General features: G+C 36.7%; 3 protein-coding genes and 1 pseudogene across 10 annotated transcripts; 2 read left to right on the top strand and 2 right to left on the bottom strand.

Moving 5' to 3' along the window:
- Positions 1-6,421: 6,421 nt before the first annotated feature.
- LOC106397153 lies at positions 6,422-7,722 on the top strand. Of its 8 annotated transcripts, none has more exons than XM_022697175.2 (4): positions 6,440-6,707; positions 7,041-7,146; positions 7,222-7,264; positions 7,437-7,722. In XM_022697175.2, the coding sequence occupies exons 1-4, from the start codon at positions 6,687-6,689 to the stop codon at positions 7,681-7,683; spliced, it is 417 nt and encodes a 138-aa protein (XP_022552896.1). In that variant the 5' UTR covers positions 6,440-6,686; the 3' UTR covers positions 7,684-7,722. The 8 variants fall into 8 exon arrangements, 4 of the variants coding, with proteins under 4 accessions (XP_022552894.1, XP_022552896.1, XP_022552895.1 ...); XM_022697176.2 differs by having other exon boundaries at positions 6,449-6,707; positions 7,222-7,252; XM_022697173.2 differs by having other exon boundaries at positions 6,422-6,707; positions 7,041-7,264.
- Positions 7,723-8,897: 1,175 nt separating this feature from the next.
- LOC106397426 (transcription factor MYB3) lies at positions 8,898-10,164 on the bottom strand. The gene is made up of 3 exons (XM_048756838.1): positions 9,891-10,164; positions 9,688-9,817; positions 8,898-9,548 (listed from the first exon to the last, which is right to left on the bottom strand). The coding sequence occupies exons 1-3, from the start codon at positions 10,021-10,023 to the stop codon at positions 9,002-9,004; spliced, it is 810 nt and encodes a 269-aa protein (XP_048612795.1). The 5' UTR covers positions 10,024-10,164; the 3' UTR covers positions 8,898-9,001.
- Positions 10,165-12,305: 2,141 nt separating this feature from the next.
- On the top strand, positions 12,306-16,745 carry LOC106400708 (annotated as a pseudogene).
- On the bottom strand, positions 16,657-20,073 carry LOC106400707 (FT-interacting protein 7). The gene has a single exon (XM_013841079.3). The coding sequence runs from the start codon at positions 19,833-19,835 to the stop codon at positions 16,830-16,832; it is 3,006 nt and encodes a 1,001-aa protein (XP_013696533.2). The 5' UTR covers positions 19,836-20,073; the 3' UTR covers positions 16,657-16,829.
- Between the last annotated feature and the right edge of the window lie 240 nt (positions 20,074-20,313).

The following is a 20,313-nucleotide window of genomic DNA, read 5'->3' as shown; positions in this document are numbered from 1 at the left end:
GTCTCTACTTGTCATTCCTCTGCTAAAAAAAAACGAAACCGGGAAACGAAGTGGAATCCATCCACGTTGACTTTAAAATTTCTGTCACAAACTTCAAAATTGATAATGCAATGTTAACATGTTTACCCAAAAAAAAATGGAATCCATCCACGTTGACTTTAAAATTTCTTTGTATAGGAGTATAGGGATAAGAACTTACTTCTGTGAACCACATCTTGGTGGTACAGTAGTTTCCACTAGAGGAGGAGTTGCCCTGTTGGTCCAGGTCAGGGATCGATTCCTCTCTAGTGCGAAATTATTGGCTCTACATGTGGCCACGCGGATATGGATCCATGCTTACGGTCCATTTGAATACCCGGGAGAGGATCCATCCGTGGGTTACACCTCCCACACGGGAGTTAGGTCTGTGTCTTTAATAGATCCGGGTTTAACCCTTTTCTTTTACAAAAAAAAAAAAAAATTTACTTCTGTGGACAACACTTGGTAACAAGTCAACTGATAACTTACATGTGTGTCAGTCTAGAGAGATTTTGTGTTTTGAGATCCCTCCAAATTTAATCACATGTTTGCATGCCTTTTGCAAGTACAATCGAATTGCATCTACTTTAAAGTCTGAAATAAGTTAGTAACCAATATGTAAATGATAGAACACAAGACCTAAATTTATTCCTAAGTATTTACATTTTACCTATACACCATAGATGTGAAATATGGTCTTAATTGTAATAAACTAATGAAAGAAACTTATATCTAATTTTCTTCGAACTTACCTGCCAGCACAACTTATTTCAAAACGAGAAGTGTTCACATTCGATATATATATTCTTTCCTTTTTGTTTTATATGTCGTTTAAATTCTTTCAACAGAGATTAAAGAAATCATGATACTAAAACATAAGTAATTTTTTTTTTTTAACGCTGATTTATTATGATATTACAGTTATGAGAAAGATTACATAGACGATCCGACAACCGACAATACTACTTGCCTTATAAAGATCTACGCCTAACTGCATCACCTGAGCCGTCCTACGAAGATCACGCCTGACCGAGTTTACTTGCACCATGTTGAAGATCCCTTGTAAGCCTTTCCTCCGTAGCCTGCATAATTGTTTAATAAATCGCTTTCTCCGGGAATTGAAACCTGGACCTACTGGTGTAGAAGCATTAGTGAACCCTTAGTCAAACCATTGGACTAAGGGAGCTTCCACAAAACATAAGTTATGTTACCAATCAAATTGTGTCACGTAATCCATATTTACAAAATAAAAAAATGTATCCCACGAATCCTACTACTCTCAATCCTCCTTCTTCCTCCACAAGTTTCTTTCTCTATTCCTATATATTTCTAAAATTTAGTAAGACAAATGACATCGAAGTCTCTAATACACTAAAATTATGTCTTTACTACTGCAAGCTAACAGTGTAAATGTAGTATTTGAGATTCAATTCCAGAGGACCATTTTACACTTTATCTTTATGAGTTTAATATTCTTACTAAAACAATATGAGGATTTTGAGTTTAAAGAAGCGAAATAAAGAAGTAACAGATTGGATTAAGGTTTTCAGATTAATGAGAATGCTAGCCTAGGGTGGGTTGATCGAGTGTTAAACAAATGTGAGCCAAACAATTATTCAAGTTCAATTTAGCTCTAGTCTAGAACTCGGATCACTTAAGATATATCAGCCCATTGTCGTGGTGCTTCACCTTTTGTCAATCGATCTCAGTACCTAAACTCTCGTTTGGACTGAGACGCGATGAAAAATATTAAGATCAAGTCTGATCTGTTCACGAAACACCCTGACATCTACTTTCGCTGGTTAGGGATGCAAGGCTCATTCATAACAGATTTAACAACCTATTACACGGTTAATGAATAGGTTAAACCTAGGATCTAACAATAACTGGCTAGTTTAATGCAAGCAATAAGAACATTTATGAATGAAGACAATTGAATGATTAACTTATTTATGTTTGGCTCACAGGTCTAACACCCTAACACCCTAGACTAAGCAAGCTGACTACTCAGCCATGAAGCAAGAAAACACAGAGACAGAGACTGAATAAAACATGTGTAGATAAAATAGAATAAGGGTTCAGGGGGTTCTTCTCTATGGTGAGAGAGATGGAGCCTTCTCCCTTTACAAAGTATCAAATCACAAATTTCTAAAAGCTCAAGTCTGGTTCCTTGTCTCAAAAACAGCGTAGAATGTAAAAAGAAAGAGAAAAATATGATATATCAAAGCCACAGGCGGCTGGGAGAAAAAAATGGGATAATTATGGCAAATCCTATAATGACTTGTAGTTTCCTTAAAAATCTCTGCCGCGGGAACAAGTACTCGGGGTGCTCCGCTCGATCGGGAACAGTCGTCAGACTGTTCAGCGTGAAAAACTCCAAATTATACTCTTTTCTTCATGCACCCTTCTCTTGCTCAGCAACTTACTCTAAACCTGAAAGGACTAAGAATTAACTAGACAGATTCGATAACTGACTGAAAACATTTTGAAAACATATATACAAAGGTGTTAAAAACACCATATATCAGTCTCGATCAATAGAAAATAGATTAGAAATAAAAATTACACTCTTTATTTTTCATTTTCAATACCATAATACAAAATTGTGGATGTATATAATGTTACAAGTCAGTGCTGAGTTCCATTAGACTGTATTCTCCAGTGATTCTATCTTTCTTTTTTGTGGCTAAGAAAGTTTAAGAAAAAGTGGATATGATGGATTTCAATTACTGGAGATTAATTCAACCAGTTTAAAGAGATTTAAATAAGATCCGACTAAGAAAAGAGAAAAGAGGAAGATAGAACACGCATACATGGTAAAATATGAGGAACAAATTCTGATAAAAGGTAAAAGTGCTTATGTTCTAATTGTTTTCCTACTGCACAATAGTTTAATTTTAACAACAAATTGTACATTGAAAACACCATTGAAGTACTACAGTGGATATAGTGACTATGAATGTAGTAAGAGAAATTAGCCATGGCTTGCAAGTTAAAAATTAGTAAAAACACATGAAGAGGACATAAAAAGTAAAATAAAACTTTCAAACTAATATTTGTGTTTAGTGAGCTAATTAAGATCAAGGTAATTTTTTAAAACCAATCTAACTTCATTTTATTTTATATTGCGGTTAACCAGAGAAACTGATAAGTTTAATGGTTTGTTTATGTATGCTCATATTCTTATGACTAATCAAATTTTATAAATGTAGTTTTAATCTTTATATATAAAGAAGGGTTTGAATCTCTCCCAGCTATGCCACATGGGATGCCATCACAACAATTCTCTCTCTCAACGTCTGACACGTGTCGAATAAATGAAACGCAGCGATTCATCACTTAAGTTGCGATTTGTTTCATCATGGGCCTTCGTGTTTTTATGGGCCCTTCTATCTACTTCATATTGTTTTTTTCTTGAAACCTCCGTTGAATAAATAAACTTATGTGAGTGTGACATGTGGCACTATAGTTTTCTTTCTTCGTTCATATCGTCGATGGTACCTTAAATCATCTCATTAAATTATTTATTCCTCTTTAAATCCAATCCACACCCCCCACTGCGTTACAATAAATTCACCCAAGCCTCCTCCTACTATTTACTCCTATAAATAGGAATATCGATTTTGATAATTCTCATCAGTTCATCCAAATTATGTATATCTCTTGCTTCCAAACTACTGCGCTTCAACGTACCAGAGATTTTCCAATACACGAATCAAGGTTCGATTAGGTGGGTTTAGAACCCGAAACCATAAATGGACGCGTTGATGTGGCCATGTGGGAGTTTGAGAGAAACAGAGACTCTAATCGCTGAGACATGAGATAAGAAGCCACTACTTTGAATCCGATGGTGAGCGGCTTGAATCTGAGATAAATCGTAGAAATCTTTTCATTTGTGAAAGTCACAGACTCACATCCAGTCTGGGAAATCATGAAGAAGTTTTTGAAGCTTATAAGCTGGTGTAGTTTTGTGTATTAATAAATACTGCCATGGTGAAGCGTCTAAGGAAAAAAAATAAGAAGGACAAGAAGAATATAACCAATCGTTTACAGAGACAAAAAAATATAAAAAATGAATTGGTGTGGAATCTTATAAAATAAATAGAAAAATATCTATAATTTTGATTTTACCACTAAAAAAAAATTGAAAATTTTAAGAGAATTCGAAAAGTCAATGAGAGAGAGCGAGAAAGTCGAAGGACATGACTAGGAGAATAGAAAAATGTTTTTATTAAAATGGTGACGTGAGGAGAAGAGTGATCGCAGATTCACAGCTGTAGACATTCACATGCCACATCGTATCCTCTTGCTTTAGTTTTATCCACAAAATTACAATGGTACCATCTTTATGTGTCTTTAGTGTTTAGTTTGATTTCAATTCAAATAAAACAAATGCTTTCAAGAAAGAAACTGTCCGAACATATAGTAGGATGTATTAGTTGATAAAAAAGTGGGATCTATTAATATAGCTATTTTACAAAAAAAAAATAAGAATTACATGTAAAATTAAATGCAGGGATTAAAAATAATAAATACTTAATTACAATTAATGTCTTAAAATATACTCATATTAGATAATAAATGGAATCTAAAACACATAAAATTAACAAATATTAACGTTGAACTAAATAATTTAACAAAATGAGAAGCAGCTTTTTTTCGAACTGAAATTAACTGAAAACGTAATCTACTCAAACCCTAATGGAAACTATTTATAAAACTGAAAACATTTAATTATAGATAATACAGAAACAAATCGAATGCATTTGTATAAGTATTCTATAAACACCAATTTCATATACTAAGAAGATAAAATAAGGAGTTCAAAAAAAAAAAGATGAAACAAGAAGAATCTCAATTTGAGTGAATGCTTTAACGAATCTAATTAAAAAAGAACATATGCATTTTTTTTTGAAGTGATAAGAGCTTAGAGAGCCTTCCCTAAATCACTATGAAAATATTTCTCTATCCAAAACGGTCATGTTTTGAGAAGGACGCACATTCTAAATATTAACTCATTCTAGGTGAAACCATAATAAAATGTATTCATATGACATCTTACAACGAGAGAGCTGCAACTACTTTTTTATTGATCAAAACAAAAATATGACACCCTACAAAAAGTAAAAAAGTCTTACCAACAGAGAAAATATTAGATACATTTGATAAAAATATTTTGCATATGTATATATTGTTTTCAAGCATTCATGAATAATCCACTTAGATTTTGTATGAAATGGAATTGAAAAAAATCCAATTTAAATTTATTACTGAATAATAGAACCGTTCCATTCCAAACTCTTCTCCAACTTACTATTCTTTTTTTTGTTTGTACCAACATTTTTTCACCTTTAAATCTATGGATCACTCAGACAGATTTTTTTCATACTTCAAGATTTTATAAATTTTGAGATTTTTCATGGAAAATTTCAAAAGACAAAAAAGCAAAAGAGAAGAGAAAATTATTTGTTTTCGAAGTAAAGAGACATTTTTTCACGTTGAAAAGGGCTAAGTTTACAAATGATAACAAGCTTACTTTACGATAATACATTAATACTCTTTTATTTTTCGAATCCAACTGTAAATAACAGTGAAAGATAATTTATGGAATCAAAGAATCAGATTTAGATTAAGGTTATAACTAATAATTGGATGTTTCTTTGTTAAAAACAGTAGAAGCAACAATCGCTATAAATTAAATTAAAACAAACTTTAAAACAAAGTATAATACTTATATTTTATAAATTTTAATAATTAATTAAATTTATGATTTCTAATCTAGGTAATCGAATAAATAAATAAAATTTCGTGATAAAAATATGCAACTATATTTATTTTGTTAAGAATGACTTAAACATTTAAAATATAATTGAATTATTTATATATTTTTTATCCGTCCGTAGGGCGGGTTCACCCTAGTTGTATATAAGTGAGACTTAGTCTTATTTGTAAGCATAAGCAAAATTCTACGCATGATCAATACTAGCTAATACACCATTTTATTTGTTTTGTTTATTAATGAGTTAAAATGTAATGTTAAAAATGGAAAAAACTATCAAACATTTGCATTGAAAATATAAAACAACATTTATAATGAAACAAATTTTAAAGTCTACAACAATATTTAAAATAAATTAGAAGGAGTTCATTTATTTTTGCTTTATGACACATTCGATATATTTATGGGCGTGATTATCTTTTCTGACACGTTTCAATATTGTGTTTAACTTTCTTAATAACACCGTTAAACTTCCTAGGAAAGTAAAACTAAAAAGGGAAAATTGTTTTTTAGACCAAAAAAATAGATTCATTGTCCCATTAGGCTAATCTTATATTAGAATTGTCTCATTAGGTTAATAATTTTCAAAATCCCAGTAATACCCTTGGATAATCAAATTAAGAAATCAATTATGAAATATTAAAAATGGGAAAAATAATTAAAATAGAATAAAAAATTAGAAACCTCCAATCCCTTATTTTGTCGATCTCTTCATCTCCAACAATCTCTCTCTCGTAAGGCGACACGAGCTCTTGATCTCGGTGGTGCGACGACGACAGGGTCAAGATCTAGGCTAATCCGGCCAAAGTCTCTTCTTCTCCGGTCACTGGATTCCTTCAACCTTCTGCTCCGCCTAGAGTTTACAATCCCCGCGCTCCTCGTTGCGCCCATGGATATCAAACCGTTCCAGGCATAGCTTCTCTTTACTGAGTTTGTTGTGCTGATTCAGTTTTTACAGATTTCAATTTTAGTGAAATTGATGACGAACATGAATCCTTTTCGTCGAAATTTTTCAATTGTGAGTTTGTGTTGTGATAAGTTGATCATAAGATCGTGTTTTCTTTTGCAATAGAAACCAATTTAGGGTTTGTGTGATCAACTATTTGAGTGATATCGATTTTTGACTATGCTTAGGCAAATGGGTTGTTGAAGCAGATTGAAAGTTCTGATTTTGAGTGATTGAAAGCAAATGGGTTTTGGAATTATGTGATTGGTTTTGATAAACTTGTCTTGCTTGGAAGAGATTGATGAGGGAAGTACTTCAAGAGGTTGCCGTAAGACCCACCTGCTGGAATTAGCGGTGCTCCTCAAGACAACAACATCATGCTCTGTAATGCTGTTATTTTCGGGTAATGTAAACAAGTATACTTACAGAAACATGTTTTTCATTGTACGTATCACACCTTCTGTTTGTGGGCTTGCAGGCCTGATGATTCACCATGGGATGGAGTTAAGGTTTTTGTTATTGTAATCACTTATCTTTAGATTTTAGTAATAGTCAATATCTTTCCTTGTATGATTTTTTCTACGTACGTTCTACTTCCCTTTTACATGGATCTTTGATCTCCATTTTTAAGTGTTGGTGTTCTTGATAGGACCACATTGGCTGAACAATCACTCTTTAATTTTTAAATCACAGCCATTGCTCTGTGATCCTAATCCGAGTTCTCCTCCAAACTCGGAAGCTGCACGAATGTTCAGCGAAAGCAAACGCGAGTACAACAGATGAGTATGCGAGTCTTGTGTTTGATTCCACCAACACTTCTCCCTCTCCGTTTTTCTTTCATCTTTTTGTGTTTTCAAAGTTTGTGATTTGGTTCTCTTATTGTTTCTGTGTTTCCATGTATTATCTTAACCATATTCATCTTTATAATGATCATTTGTAGATTAAAAACACAGTTCTTAAAAACACAGTTCTTTGTGCCTTGGAGATGATTTCACTGAGATTCCTATTTAAAACAAAGTGATCTTACAAATATCAAAAATTAAATATAAAACAAGGAAAAACTTAGATATGAATCAGGGAAGAAACTTTGAGAAATTTTTGTGAAAAATTAAGGGGATATGGAAGAACCGTGTTTGAAGAAGGCGTAGCCACAATTTTTTAAAAATTTTGTTGTGCGAATATTCGATTTTTTTTTTTCAAAATTGGTAACAGAATATTTCCAGATATTTTCATAAATTCACTTTCCATATTTTCAAAACTGTTCATAGTTATCTGTAGAATATGTACTCTACACATAGTAGAATACAGTTAAACCATTTGAAATCAGTTTCTACGGATTTTAGATTTTGACTAATGTGTAGATTGTGGATTCCACATATTTTAGAATGATAGACAAAACGTAGAATGTATATTCAAAATATTTTTAGATTACTATTATTTATGTAGATCACGTATTAAACATAGTAGATTCAATGAAAACAGTGGATTTTAGTTTCCACTTTGTAGAATGCAGATTCTACTTTATGTAGAATGAAATATGAAATTATGATTTAAATATTTTTTGAATTGGAAAAAATACCACTAATTTGATATAGGTATAACATTAGTAGTCATTATTTTTTCAATTTTTTTTGTGTGTAAAACTATTTATTTGATTTATTTTCGAAAATACTAAAAGGTATTATAGAAAAAAATGGTAGAAAATAGAAATTAGCCTAATGGGACAATGTTACATATTTTTGGCCTAAAAAAACAATTTTCCCAACTAAAAAAGAACACACCGAATCCAGGGTTAGTTATTTGAAATATGGAAAGTAAGTGGGGTGTAGTCTGTTAAAATCATATAATTGAGGGGGTGGGGTGCGAATAGCAAACCAAGAAACACACATACGAAAGCCTTCCATACCAAACATTTAGGTATGGCTTTGCGTCTGCAATCAAAGACTGCGTAATAGCTCTCTGCCCATCCGTGACTTGGTCACGTAGGTGTGTGGGTTTAAGAAAATCTAATTCATTCAGTTGAATAAGTTATGCATAGGTTTCAGCCTTTTACCTGAAAGTTGACATGGAAATATATCTACAGATTTGATCAGATAACAAATAATAATACTACGTTAACAATTTAATCTCTTTTCCATCAGATAGATTATCCTATTTTGATAAATTATCCTATTCTTTTGTTACTGGATACATTCATTACAAGAAGAAACGTAACAAAACAAAACAAAAATACAAATGAACTAATATATAAAATATTCCTATAGAATTTTCGATTCCCAGATGGTTCGAGCATCAGAAACACGACAATTACGACACGACTCATTATGAAACCCTATCCGACAACACAAACACACTCCAGCCTGAGCCCCGAACAACTCGGATCCCCACCGTCCAGTGGACTCGATCGAGTCAAGATTTGCCTTCCGGGTTGACTCGTACCGGTAACTCCTCGTAGTAGCCGGACCAACAGAGAGTTCTAAATTGAGTACACAATCCTCTTCCGACGTCGTTTCGCTGCTCGTGCAGTTATTGTTATTATAATCACCCTCTTCGCGGTATAGCACCGTTGGTTCCGGTTTAACCGTTTGATGTTGATCCGGTTTGGCTAAATCGAATTGAACAGGCTCGTCGTGTAGAAGTGACGGTGTTGTTGTTTTCGAAGGAGGGATTGTGGATTCGTTGATCGGACGGTGCGTGTTTGGGTCAATCCCGCGGCTGAGAAGCTTCCTCTTGATGTGAGTGTTCCAATAGTTTTTGATCTCGTTGTCTGTTCTTCCTGCTAATCTCCCAGCAATCAACGACCATCTGCAAATGAATATTTTGATCAGATTTTAAATAAATAAAAAATCACAGAGAAAGAAAGAGAAACATCCACACATGATTCTTGTTTTTTTTTCCAAGATCCTCTGTTATGATTCATGAAACAGAGAGAGAGGAGACTAACTTGTTACCGAGTAAGCTATGGAGTTTGATGATGAGTTCGTCTTCTTCCTCAGTGAAATTACCTCTCTTGAGATCCGGTCTTAGATAATTCATCCATCTCAACCTACAACTCTTACCACATCTCTGCAACCCTGTCAAAATTTTGTAAATTTCAATATCAGCCTCTTTTTCTGTGTTTGTACATAGATAATATGTATATATTACCGGCGGCTCTAGGGAGAGATCGCCAGCATCCTTCACCGTGTTTGCGGATGTAATCAACGAGAAGCTGATCTTCTTCTTTAGTCCAAGCTCCTTTGTTCATGTGAGCTTTCTCGCAACAAGGTGACCTTCCCATCTCTCTCTTTCTCTTTTTAATGGCCTCTCCTTTCTTGGATCTCTATTGGTGTGTTTTTTTTGTTGAAGGAAGAGAGTTCCTGTAGGATGTTTGGTTTTGAATGTCATTTATAATAACTACCAAACTAATATTTTAATACAAAAGTTATATAATAAAACGATCTACAAATGAAATGAAAAATATTGGACCTAAGAATTTGAACCAACCAGGGGAAAAAAATTGATTGTACACTCACAGGAGGAACATGGGGTGGGATTTCCTAACTTTTCTTTCGTATTAATCATATTCAGATGCAGATCGTACGGTTTAGTTGTTGACTTTTCTTCTCTTTAAGGTGATCTGAGAAAACATCATAATAGTAAGTTTACAGTTCCACAATTTCTTAACAATCACATGATTCATCGTTCAAAAGGAAAAATAATTACAGTATAATTTAATTGTAACTTTATTACTTTCTTCTTCTTCGTGTAAAAGAAGAGAGTTGATTTGCCGTTTCTAACCATTTAGAAGTTTAAGCAAATTCTTACTGCATCGTTGACAAAAAAAAAGAAAAAAGCAATTCTTACTGAATCATTTTAATAGATGCTTTCTCCTTTTTTTTTTTTTTATATAAGTCGTTTTAGAGAAATTTTTATGTTTCAAATTATATGACGTTATTGATTTTCTATGTAAAATTTATTAATATTTAATGTTATATGACCAATGATAATATATTTTATATTTTATTAATGATTGATTTGTGGTTAGGTAAATAATTAATGATGTTTTTGTTTATAAAATATAAAAAAATTAATGATTTTTTAATCTATGAGCACAATTCTAAAACGATTTATATTAAAAAACGGAGGGAGAATAACCTAAGTTTAGCATGAAATATACCAGCAATGTTTTTTTATTTGGGTCTATAGGAAACAGAATAAAAGAAAGAGAGTAGATCTGGATGAAAGTAGGTAGATAGATTGGTAAGATGAGTAGGTAGCTGTCCTTTTTTATCTCAATACTCAACCTCTCTCTTCCTCCAATCACTCTCTCCACACGCTACTTCTCTCACGTACTCCCACGTGTCTTATAATTTAATTATTTTTTTTCTTGTTGATTAGTTGGATAACTGAATTATTTGGGTTGGGCATGTGCATTTCTTCCGTCTCTTCCTGTTGTGTTGTGTCCCTTAAGCCATGTTCGATTTTCACGCCGAAGTTCTAACAATGACGGTCCAATTAAAAAATCAAATAATACAAATGTAAACGCAACTACTGTTTATTAATATCTTCTTAGAACCATACAAATGTTAACATTCTTTCCCTACACGGTTATATACTACTTATTTAGACAAGTTATGAAAAGTTTAAATAAAACGTATTACGCAACAAATGTTTATTAATATTTTCATAGAACCATACAAATGTTAACATTCTTTCCTACACGGTAATATACTCATTTAGACAAAGTTATGAAAAGTTTTAATGTGTTGCAGTATAAAATAGAGTTGAGTTTTACAACGTGATGTAATACTAATAGTTAATACACACGCAAAGATAAAGCTTCAAAAAGTCTACTAACAACCTTATTTTTTTAACCCAAATACCCAATGATAAAGACTATAAATTTCTTCAACCATACACCTTCGACCAATCTATATCATCACTCCACCAAACAAAACTAAAAGGTCTGCTATTTACAGTATTGGAGATATATTAAAAAAAAAAATTCTTAAAAATTTCTTTAACCGTTCACCTTTTTTTTCTGAAGTTTTCTACAATCCAACCACTGTTCAGCGTTTTCAGTTTAGCTACTGTTCAACAAAAACATTTTGGAGTCCACTATTCAATGTTTTTTATGGGAGCCATAAGCTATGCATAATTAAGAACGATCCTAAAGCTATGCATAATTAAGAACGATCCTAAAGTTATTGGCCTTTTTGGTCAACCTTATACGGTAAACCAGACATTCCCCTATATAAACAAAATCACAAGTCTGTTTTTGTACTGATAACTTTTCCTCTCAAAAAGAACCACAAACACAAGCAACACAAGATGCTGTTCTTACAATTTAGAATGTTTTGCTGCTTCAACTTTTAGTACAAAGCACAAAGTTATAAATGTTGGAGAATTAAGCTTACTCGCAGCGGTACAACGGGTCTTAAGATTTATGAAGTCATAAATATTTTATTTTAATAATATTTTTTTTTTTTTTTTTTTACAATTTAGAGGTATAAAACTATTTATATCCTTTTAAAAGTTTTACAATTTATTACTTCACCTAAAAAAACATTTAACATGGCCTGCTTACTAACATAGTAAAATCATTTGCATGGCCCATAGAGTTGGGCTTTTAGTACAAATGAAAAAGGCCTGCAAATAAATAAACAATAAACCGAATCTCTAAAACTATAAAAACGCGGAGCCAAGTCCCGAGCTATCGTTCCCCGATCACAAATGATCTCACCTGAGACCATCGCCGGCCTCAGGGACACTCTACAGTCTCCGGGAGAGACTAATCCGCCATGGAGAAATCGGAAAACTCAACAACTTCTAGCCATTCTTCTTTCGCAAAGATCCAACCGTCCTAAAAAAAATCATTTATCTAGTTGGGAGTGATATAGGAACAAAAGATTCTTCAGGGTGCTGAAGATTGATCGTTCAGAGCCATCTGAGCTTCACATAAGTGAAGATCCCGTTGTGTACTCTCCTCAGGAAATCAAGAGCCTCCTCCTTCAGCGAAGGCTATCGCTCCACTGGTGGATTGGCTATTGTCGCCAAAGTTTATGGAATTGTTGGGATTTAGTTTAATTGACATAGCTCTTTGTATTTCATTTATTTGCAGGTACAAGAAGCTTCTGTCAAGTGTGGATTTGACGAAAGATTTATTTTTACAGTTACACGTATCCTATAATGCAAAGTTTGCAGAAGAACGTTTTGTCATCTGGTGAGGAAGCGGTGCCCTATGATAACATTTTTCTGTGGAATGCATATCTGACACAGCCTATTCGATCAAGGTGTAACCAACAACACTATTTAGGAATTTTAAGCAGGTACTCTTTAGCTTGACTTGTAACCACTAGAGTTAAAACTATTCGTGGTTCAATATATGGAAGAGACTTCAGTGTAACTCTAGTCTCCAGACGTTCTCGGCATTTTGCAGGCACACGGTAAGACATCATGGATGAGAAATTATTTTCTAGGCTAATAAGTTTGGATGCTTGTCTCTCTTGTTTTCTGTTAAATAGAGTGCCTTTTTATTCTGTTATTCTTTAACGCAGTTACTTGAAAAGGGGCGCGAATGATGTTGAAACAGAACAACTTGTTTTTGATGAAGAAGCTGGATCGAAAAATGACCTCAGTGGTGCAGATGCGAGGATCAATTCCACTCTTTTGGTCGCAAGAGACCTCGAAATTTAGTCCCAAGCCTGATATTTTCTGTGAGAAACTAACGTCACATGCGCCTGTTATCTCTACTAGACGATTTGAACGTGTGTGTTATTGATATTCCACTTTCTGGTTGTTTCGTCTCATTACAGAGGTATGATCCTACATACGAGTCAACCAAAATGCATTTTGAAGACCTGGTGAGACGATATGGGAATCCAATTATTGTGCTCAGCTTAATCAAGGTTAGTTTTTAAATTTAATGTACTTTCAGCAAAGAGGCATTGAATTTCCATGGAAATATTCATACATTTTTATTGAATGTTCATGCGGTTACTCCTTTTGTTCTTAACTCACAAATGTCCATGTTCATAAGGCGTGAGTTTGCGAATGCAGTGGGTTATCTAAACTCTATTCTTCATGAAGAAAATCATCTCAAATTTATCCACTGGGATTTCCACAAATTTGCAAAGAGGTAGAATGTTGAGGATTTGTTTTCTATTTTCAGCAAGTCGGCGAATGTACTGGCTTTTTTTTGGGTGCTGTAGCAAGCGAAGCCCTTGATTTGACTGGATTTTACTTCAGTTGCAAGCCTAAGATCGCTAAGAACAAAGCTCGCCATCTTAGTAAGGTAATTTTTGGGATGATATGGTTGAATATTACGTATTTAGGCAGATATTTGGTTTGTTTTTTTAATCCAAACAATGGTGCCATTTGTCACCTTTCTGGTTTTAATGGAGAAAATTGCTGCAGGGAACCATCTCTGCGTGATCTTAGAGCTTACTCTGTGGAACTTACAAGGGGTGAGAGTTCAAATGATATACTTACTGCTCTTGCTAACCGAGAGAAGGAGATGAAGCTAAGCCAACAGAAAATAGACGATGGAACTGATTCCTCAGCCCCTCTTTACCAAAGTGGTGTTCTGCGTACCAACTGTATTGACTGCTTGGATCGAAAAAACGTAGTAGGCCGACAACTACACGCAATGGGATTGAGTGATACATCTAAGATCGACCCTAACAGTAGCATAGCTGCGGCTGCACTTATGGATATGTACCAGAGCATGGGCGATGCCCTTGCACAACAATATGGCGGCTCAGCTGCTCATAATACTGTAGTAACACCACCTTTGACCAGTTATTTGTCGTTTTGACAGAGCAGAATTTGCAATGCTTATTCGTTAACATCTCTTTAAATGGATTATAGGTTTTCCCAGAAAGGCAGGGTAAATGGAAGGCCACGACACAGTCTAGAGAGTTTCTGAAGTCTATCCAACGATACTACAGCAATACGTACACCGATGGTGAAAAGCAAGACGCCATAAACTTGTAAGATACTTCTTTCTTGCACAAGTTACTTCAGTTCCGTGCTAAGTTGTTAATATTTATGGTAAAGTAAGTGATGTAGCAATAGGATGAAAGCTTTTTAGAATAAATCTCTGAGTTTTTTACCTTGTTGATGATTAGATAGAGGCTATAGAACATAACCACTATTCTCTTAGGCATCACTGATAATCTCAAACTACCAAGATAGTGAATCCTCAGAAGAATTGCTGGCTAAGAACCCCCTGTATTTTCGAGTCTCCTAGTAGTAACTAATGACTTATTGCGAGCAGATTCTTGGGCTACATTCAACCTCAGGACGGGAAACCTGCACTCTGGGAGCTGGATTCTGATTACTATCTCCATGTTTTAGGGATTGGAGATGATATTTTCCCTGGAAGCGGGTAAGATTTACTTTTAGTGAACCTAGTGCGTGTCAGGTTATGGGTTAACACTTACTTAGATGCAAAAATATTTTCAGATGGTGCCTGAAACTGAACCACAAGTTTAATGGGCTAATGAACCAATTGAGGAAATACCAAAAATGTTAAATTCAAATCACCAAGAAAGATCTTAACCTCTGATTGCGGATGATTTATGATTCTGTGCAGGGTCCTCTCCATCCCGAAACCCATGAGTGGTATTGGAGTCAATCTTGCACCAGTGCCAGCTTTCAGAGAGGACTTCTCACGGAAGAAGCCGACTTCTTTTGACAAACTGATCGAGCAGACGTGCAGTTCAATAAAGAACACAAGGCTTTGTAGCGAGACAGACCAAAGGCCAGGTGGCAGTACTGGAAGCACTGGTGTGGCTCCTGATGCAGCGTAATGATCCTCACTTGAAATTTCAACCATGCTTTGACTGGAACTTGAATTTTGGGAATGGCTAATAAAAAATCTTGAATGTGGCTTTTTGGCGTTTAGAAGAACGTTGGTCCCTATCAGAAAGTAGGAAGATGGTTCCAGGTTCAGAAAATAACAGAGATTTTAGTTCAAACCAAACCATGACTTTTTTTACGAATGTTGAGTTTAATTTTCTTGACGTTCTCATCTGCAGTGAGATTCAGCTCAAGAGCCCCAATTGGCTGTTTGGTTCAAGAAAACCTGAAGAGAGTGGCTCTGCCACAAGACCTGGCGCAGACGATAGTGAGAAAGGTGTGACCTCGAGTGAGAGAGAGTCGACGATTTCTGCAACTTGGAACGATCATGAGGAAGGTATCTTCCAAAGGTATTATTGATTCCCCTTTTCCTTCCCCCTCTGAAATGTGAACTTCCTTCGGAATATTTTTTTTCTTCGAATTTTAGACTAAATGATGGTCCAACGACAGCTTGGCATTTTGGAAATCCATTTTTTTTTTCTCTAGTTGCATAAAATCACTTGTTGCATTTGTTTCATTGTGTAGAGATACCTATCAATGACATCAACCAATGTAGCCAATGGTTGGTATGGTGGTACTCTCCTCGGTGACCAAGATGAAAACAGCGAAATTTACAGACATTATGCTCAGTTCTGTCAGGTTCAGATTTTTTTTTCTTGCTGATTTGCATCCACAGATTAATAGATATCTTTGAATACAACTCAGAGTTCCATTTGTTTACAGTGTCTACCGTTTGACAACGATCATGAGTTAGAACAGAGTTCTGCGGAAGTTCTCCACATGAACACAGTCGATGTAATAGACATTGGAGAAGAAGAAACGGAGATGGAAAAGGCTTTAAATGAATACGGTCAGATCGGTAGCAATCTCGGGATCATTCCAACACAATGCAGATACTTCGCCGAAGATCCTTGTTGGCTATCCAGATGGCTCGTCGGAGATGATAATATCCCAAAGGTCATTTAATCACAACCAATGATTTTCCCCCACAAGAACAACATAACGTCTCACACCAGAGACTCTTCTCTTTTGGTTGTATGCTTTACATGAAATCTTATTTTGGGCATTGTGAAAAAGAATACGCTCATTTATTTCACTAGAGGTAGAATATTGGAACATCAAACATAATATTGAGGAATACACATTCAGGCAAAACTAGTTTCCTTGGCTTCTTCACTCTACAAGTTTCTCCACTTATGTTCATACACACTATTACAAATACAACGATGTTTTTAGGTTTACCTAAAGTAGCATATCTGACTTGGCTGGTAATCTCTTGAAGAAATTGGCAGGTACTGAAGGCATTCTGCTCCTGAACCGTGGATGGCGCAGCATGAACAGCCCGAGCAAGATCGCAATCACCTGGAACGGTGTGATGTATATAAACACAGCCCATATCAACGAGAAGACGATGAATAAAGCAGTTGCTCTCGGGTCTCTCCAGCTAAGTAAGGCTTGGATCCTCTCTCCTTGTGTCGCCAGGTCTCCCACGACTGTCTGGACTCTGCCACCGACACTCCTAAGCCTGTCATACCTCATTCTGACAATGTCTGCTGGTCTGCTTGTCGGGAAAGTGTCAAACTCCTCGTCTAGCTCGTCTGGGTGAGCGTTGTCTGCTTGAGACACACGAGCGTCCATGTGAGGCGGGTGTCTCGGTCTGTACCGGTAGTTCCACATGCCTATCACAAAGAGGTAGAGGAAGATTGTGGGTAAAATCAGTTCTGGGTAGCAGACAAGAATCAGGAACAGAACATGGACGAGACAGGTTGTGATAGGGTTTCTCCATGTACAGATATCGTTGAACCACTTGCAGACCAGAGTGACCGAGGAGAGAAGCGACATGATTCTGCTGAAATTGGCTTTGCTTCTCCTGAGACTGAACATATGGTAGTCTACATCAAGCATGTACTCCACAACCTCTCGTCTCAGCGGCGGCTCGGACCTTGATAGTCTTGTTGCAACTATTTGCATCGCCTGATGCCTAAGCAAGTCGATATGCCTGACTGGTATCGGTTGAACATAATGCATTTTGGGCAACAACGGTCTTCCGTATTGAGCCATCATGTTAACAAAGGAGATGCAAGTGTACCTCAGAGCTAGCTGAAGCTCGCCGTTCTTCTTTAGACCACCGGGAGTAAGAACCAGCAACGGGTAGTAATGAGTGTAAACCCGGTCTGTCTCCAGCGTAGATAGCCTGACTCTAACTTTCCCAATCCTCTGGTCCTTGGAGTCACCACCATCGTTGGTGTGACCATTGTCAAAGACTCCAATTGTTATAACCGTGCAAGGATCATGAACTTCCCAGGTATATTGCTCGTTCCACTTAGGTGCAAGCGCGTCTAAAAGAGTCCTCGTTCTCACCCATTTGTTCCCATATTTGGCCACACAGTAGGGATCAGTCATCCTCCCATCTTTAGCTTTCATAGGCATCAAGTTCCTAGCACTGAGAATCCCAAGCTCAAGAAGCCCAATGCTCGGCTTCCTCAAATGCTTTGAAGACGGTTGAAGATCGCTGCTGAAATGCGTGGACTCATCAAGAACATGGTACCCAGCTTCAATACAAAGCCTAAGCAGAATCTTACTAGAGAACTTCTCTTTCTTCTTCTCAGTCTCTTCCTCCATAGACATTGAATGTCTCTGAAGATTAAACCACCGTGGATCAGGCATCTTCCCAGTCTCATGCCTCACCGGAACATCCCTCACAGGTATAAACAACCTCCCCAGTATCTCATCTTTCCCCGGACCAATCCTATCATCAACCGACACAATCACCATATCCTCAAACGGCTCAGACACAACAAACATAAGCTCCTCGCCCCACTGAGGGCTCATTGTCCGCATCTGAGGCGTCCTCGTCGCTCTCGTCTGATTCCCCGCGTGAATCTTAACGAAAGCATCAGGTACTCTCCCTTTATCAGAGGGAACAAGATCTTGAGCTTCCATCACATAAATCCTGAGGTAATACAGCTTCGGCGAGAAGTAAACTTTGGAGCGAGTGTTGGAGAGGTTCGAGTGGCTCACGCGGTGAGCGTCAGAGTGCCAAGCGTCAGGGAACGACTCGTCAGCTTGAGTTCCCATCCAAACAGCAAGCATGACCTCTCCTCTGTTGGTCTTCATCCCTTTCTTGTCCTCGAGCCTGTACCACTGTGGAGCCAGAGGACTATCCGGAGGCACCCTGAGAGGAACTTCAGTGAGATCGATCAATACTCTTCCCACGAAATCATCTTTGGTGATGAGATCTTTGTCTTTAACAGTGACTTCAAGCTGATTCGACTGCAGCCTCTCTTTAGAGAAGGCGAAGATCTGTTTCCAGATCGGGTTCTGATTCTTCTCCAAATGCTTCGTCAAGCCTTTGTAGTTGCCAAGCTTCACTTCCACGTAAGGATCTAAGCTACCGGGGACGTCCATCACGGGGAGATCTCGAGCCTTGACCACGCTGACGTAGAGGTAATGCATCTGCTCCACGAGGTCGTAGGTGCTCGAGGTTTTGTCTCCGCTGCTCCGGTAATAGTACGACTGTCGCCTCCGAGCTGCTAACGGAGGACTGGTTTCGATGAGCTGAAACTCAGGATTCTGTCTCGGTGGTAGTGGCATCTGCATCACGGCGCCGGGCGGTGGTCCCGGAGCTCTCATGAAATCTGACCTAAACTCCGGTTGGTTAGGAGGAAGGTGCGAAGGCGGCTTTGCTTCAAACGATTGCTCAGCTCCGATCGAGTGGAAAGTTCTTGTTTCTTTCTCTTTCTTCTTCGGCTTCATCGTCTCCACGTAAACCTCTTCGAATGAGTTTTGCTTTTGGTTATGAAACTCCTCCTGCTTCTCCTTCTCCGCCGGCGGAGGAATGAAATCTGAGCCGTCGACAGGAGCGGCGTAGATTCTAAGAGCGATATCGCCTTTGATGTGAGAGAACAAACCTCGTTTGTCTAGTGGATACCTCTGCACATCGCCTTCAGATTCCGATAACGGAACAACCGCGCCGGAGATTTTTACGCGGCCAAGGAACTTTCCCGGCTCGTTATCACCGCGGTCGTCGTAGACGGTGACGTCGATGGTCTTGTTGGTCAAACGCCTCAAGTCACCGACGTTGAAAACTAGCTTCTCGTTCCACTGAGGGTTTAGATCTTTGAACCGCGTTTGCGTTCTCTGCCGCTGGTCGTCGAATTCAACCTCCACGAATGGACTCGCTGACCCTTGCCCGTCTTTGGGCATCAAGTCGCTCGCGTCCACGATTTCAACGACTAGTTTGCTCATATCGGAATTATTTTTTTGGAGTTTCTTGAAGTCGGTGTTTAGAGGCAACACGTCCGGCAAAGAAAGACTCGGTGGTACAAGTGATTTGAATTGAAAGAAGAGTTATGAGGAGAGAAGAGGAGAGATGAAACAACTTATCATCTTTGATTTTTAATTTTTTTTTTTTGTAAAAAAAACAAGAGATGATGTGTTAAAGAGGAGTAAAACTCGGGGCATTCAGACACAAGTCAAGAGGAAGACGTCATTTATTCATTTTTCGATTCCTCCCAAATTTAACTATTTTATTGTATTATTACTCTTTTTTATATATCAAAATCATTTGTAGAAATAGATAGCGACGAAATCATTTGTTTTGAATATTCAAATGAAAAAGTGTTGAATATTCTTGATTATTACTCCAGCATATGAATCATTTGGTTTTATATCTTTCGAATATCGTCCTCGTCGGTGATTCACCAAATATTCCTACGTACCATTG

The sequence above is a fragment of the Brassica napus genome, chromosome C5 (genome assembly GCF_020379485.1).
Source record: "Brassica napus cultivar Da-Ae chromosome C5, Da-Ae, whole genome shotgun sequence".
Taxonomy (NCBI): Eukaryota; Viridiplantae; Streptophyta; class Magnoliopsida; order Brassicales; family Brassicaceae; genus Brassica; species Brassica napus.
This window is presented reverse-complemented; position numbering and strand designations above follow the sequence as displayed.

Coding starts and splice junctions, on each gene's coding strand:
- LOC106397153 (XM_022697173.2), top strand. CDS start 6,687: ATGGATATCAAACCGTTCCAG. Junction 6,708..7,040: donor TGGATATCAAACCGTTCCAG/GCATAGCTTCTC, acceptor TGCTTGGAAGAG/ATTGATGAGGGAAGTACTTC. Junction 7,265..7,436: donor GAGTTAAGGTTTTTGTTATT/GTAATCACTTAT, acceptor TTTAAATCACAG/CCATTGCTCTGTGATCCTAA.
- LOC106397426 (XM_048756838.1), bottom strand. CDS start 10,023: ATGGGAAGGTCACCTTGTTGCGAGAAAGCTCACATGAACAAAGGAGCT. Junction 9,818..9,890: donor ATCTCTCCCTAGAGCCGCCG/GTAATATATACA, acceptor AAATTTTGACAG/GGTTGCAGAGATGTGGTAAG. Junction 9,549..9,687: donor CATAGCTTACTCGGTAACAA/GTTAGTCTCCTC, acceptor ATTCATTTGCAG/ATGGTCGTTGATTGCTGGGA.
- LOC106400707 (XM_013841079.3), bottom strand. CDS start 19,835: ATGAGCAAACTAGTCGTTGAAATCGTGGACGCGAGCGACTTGATGCCC.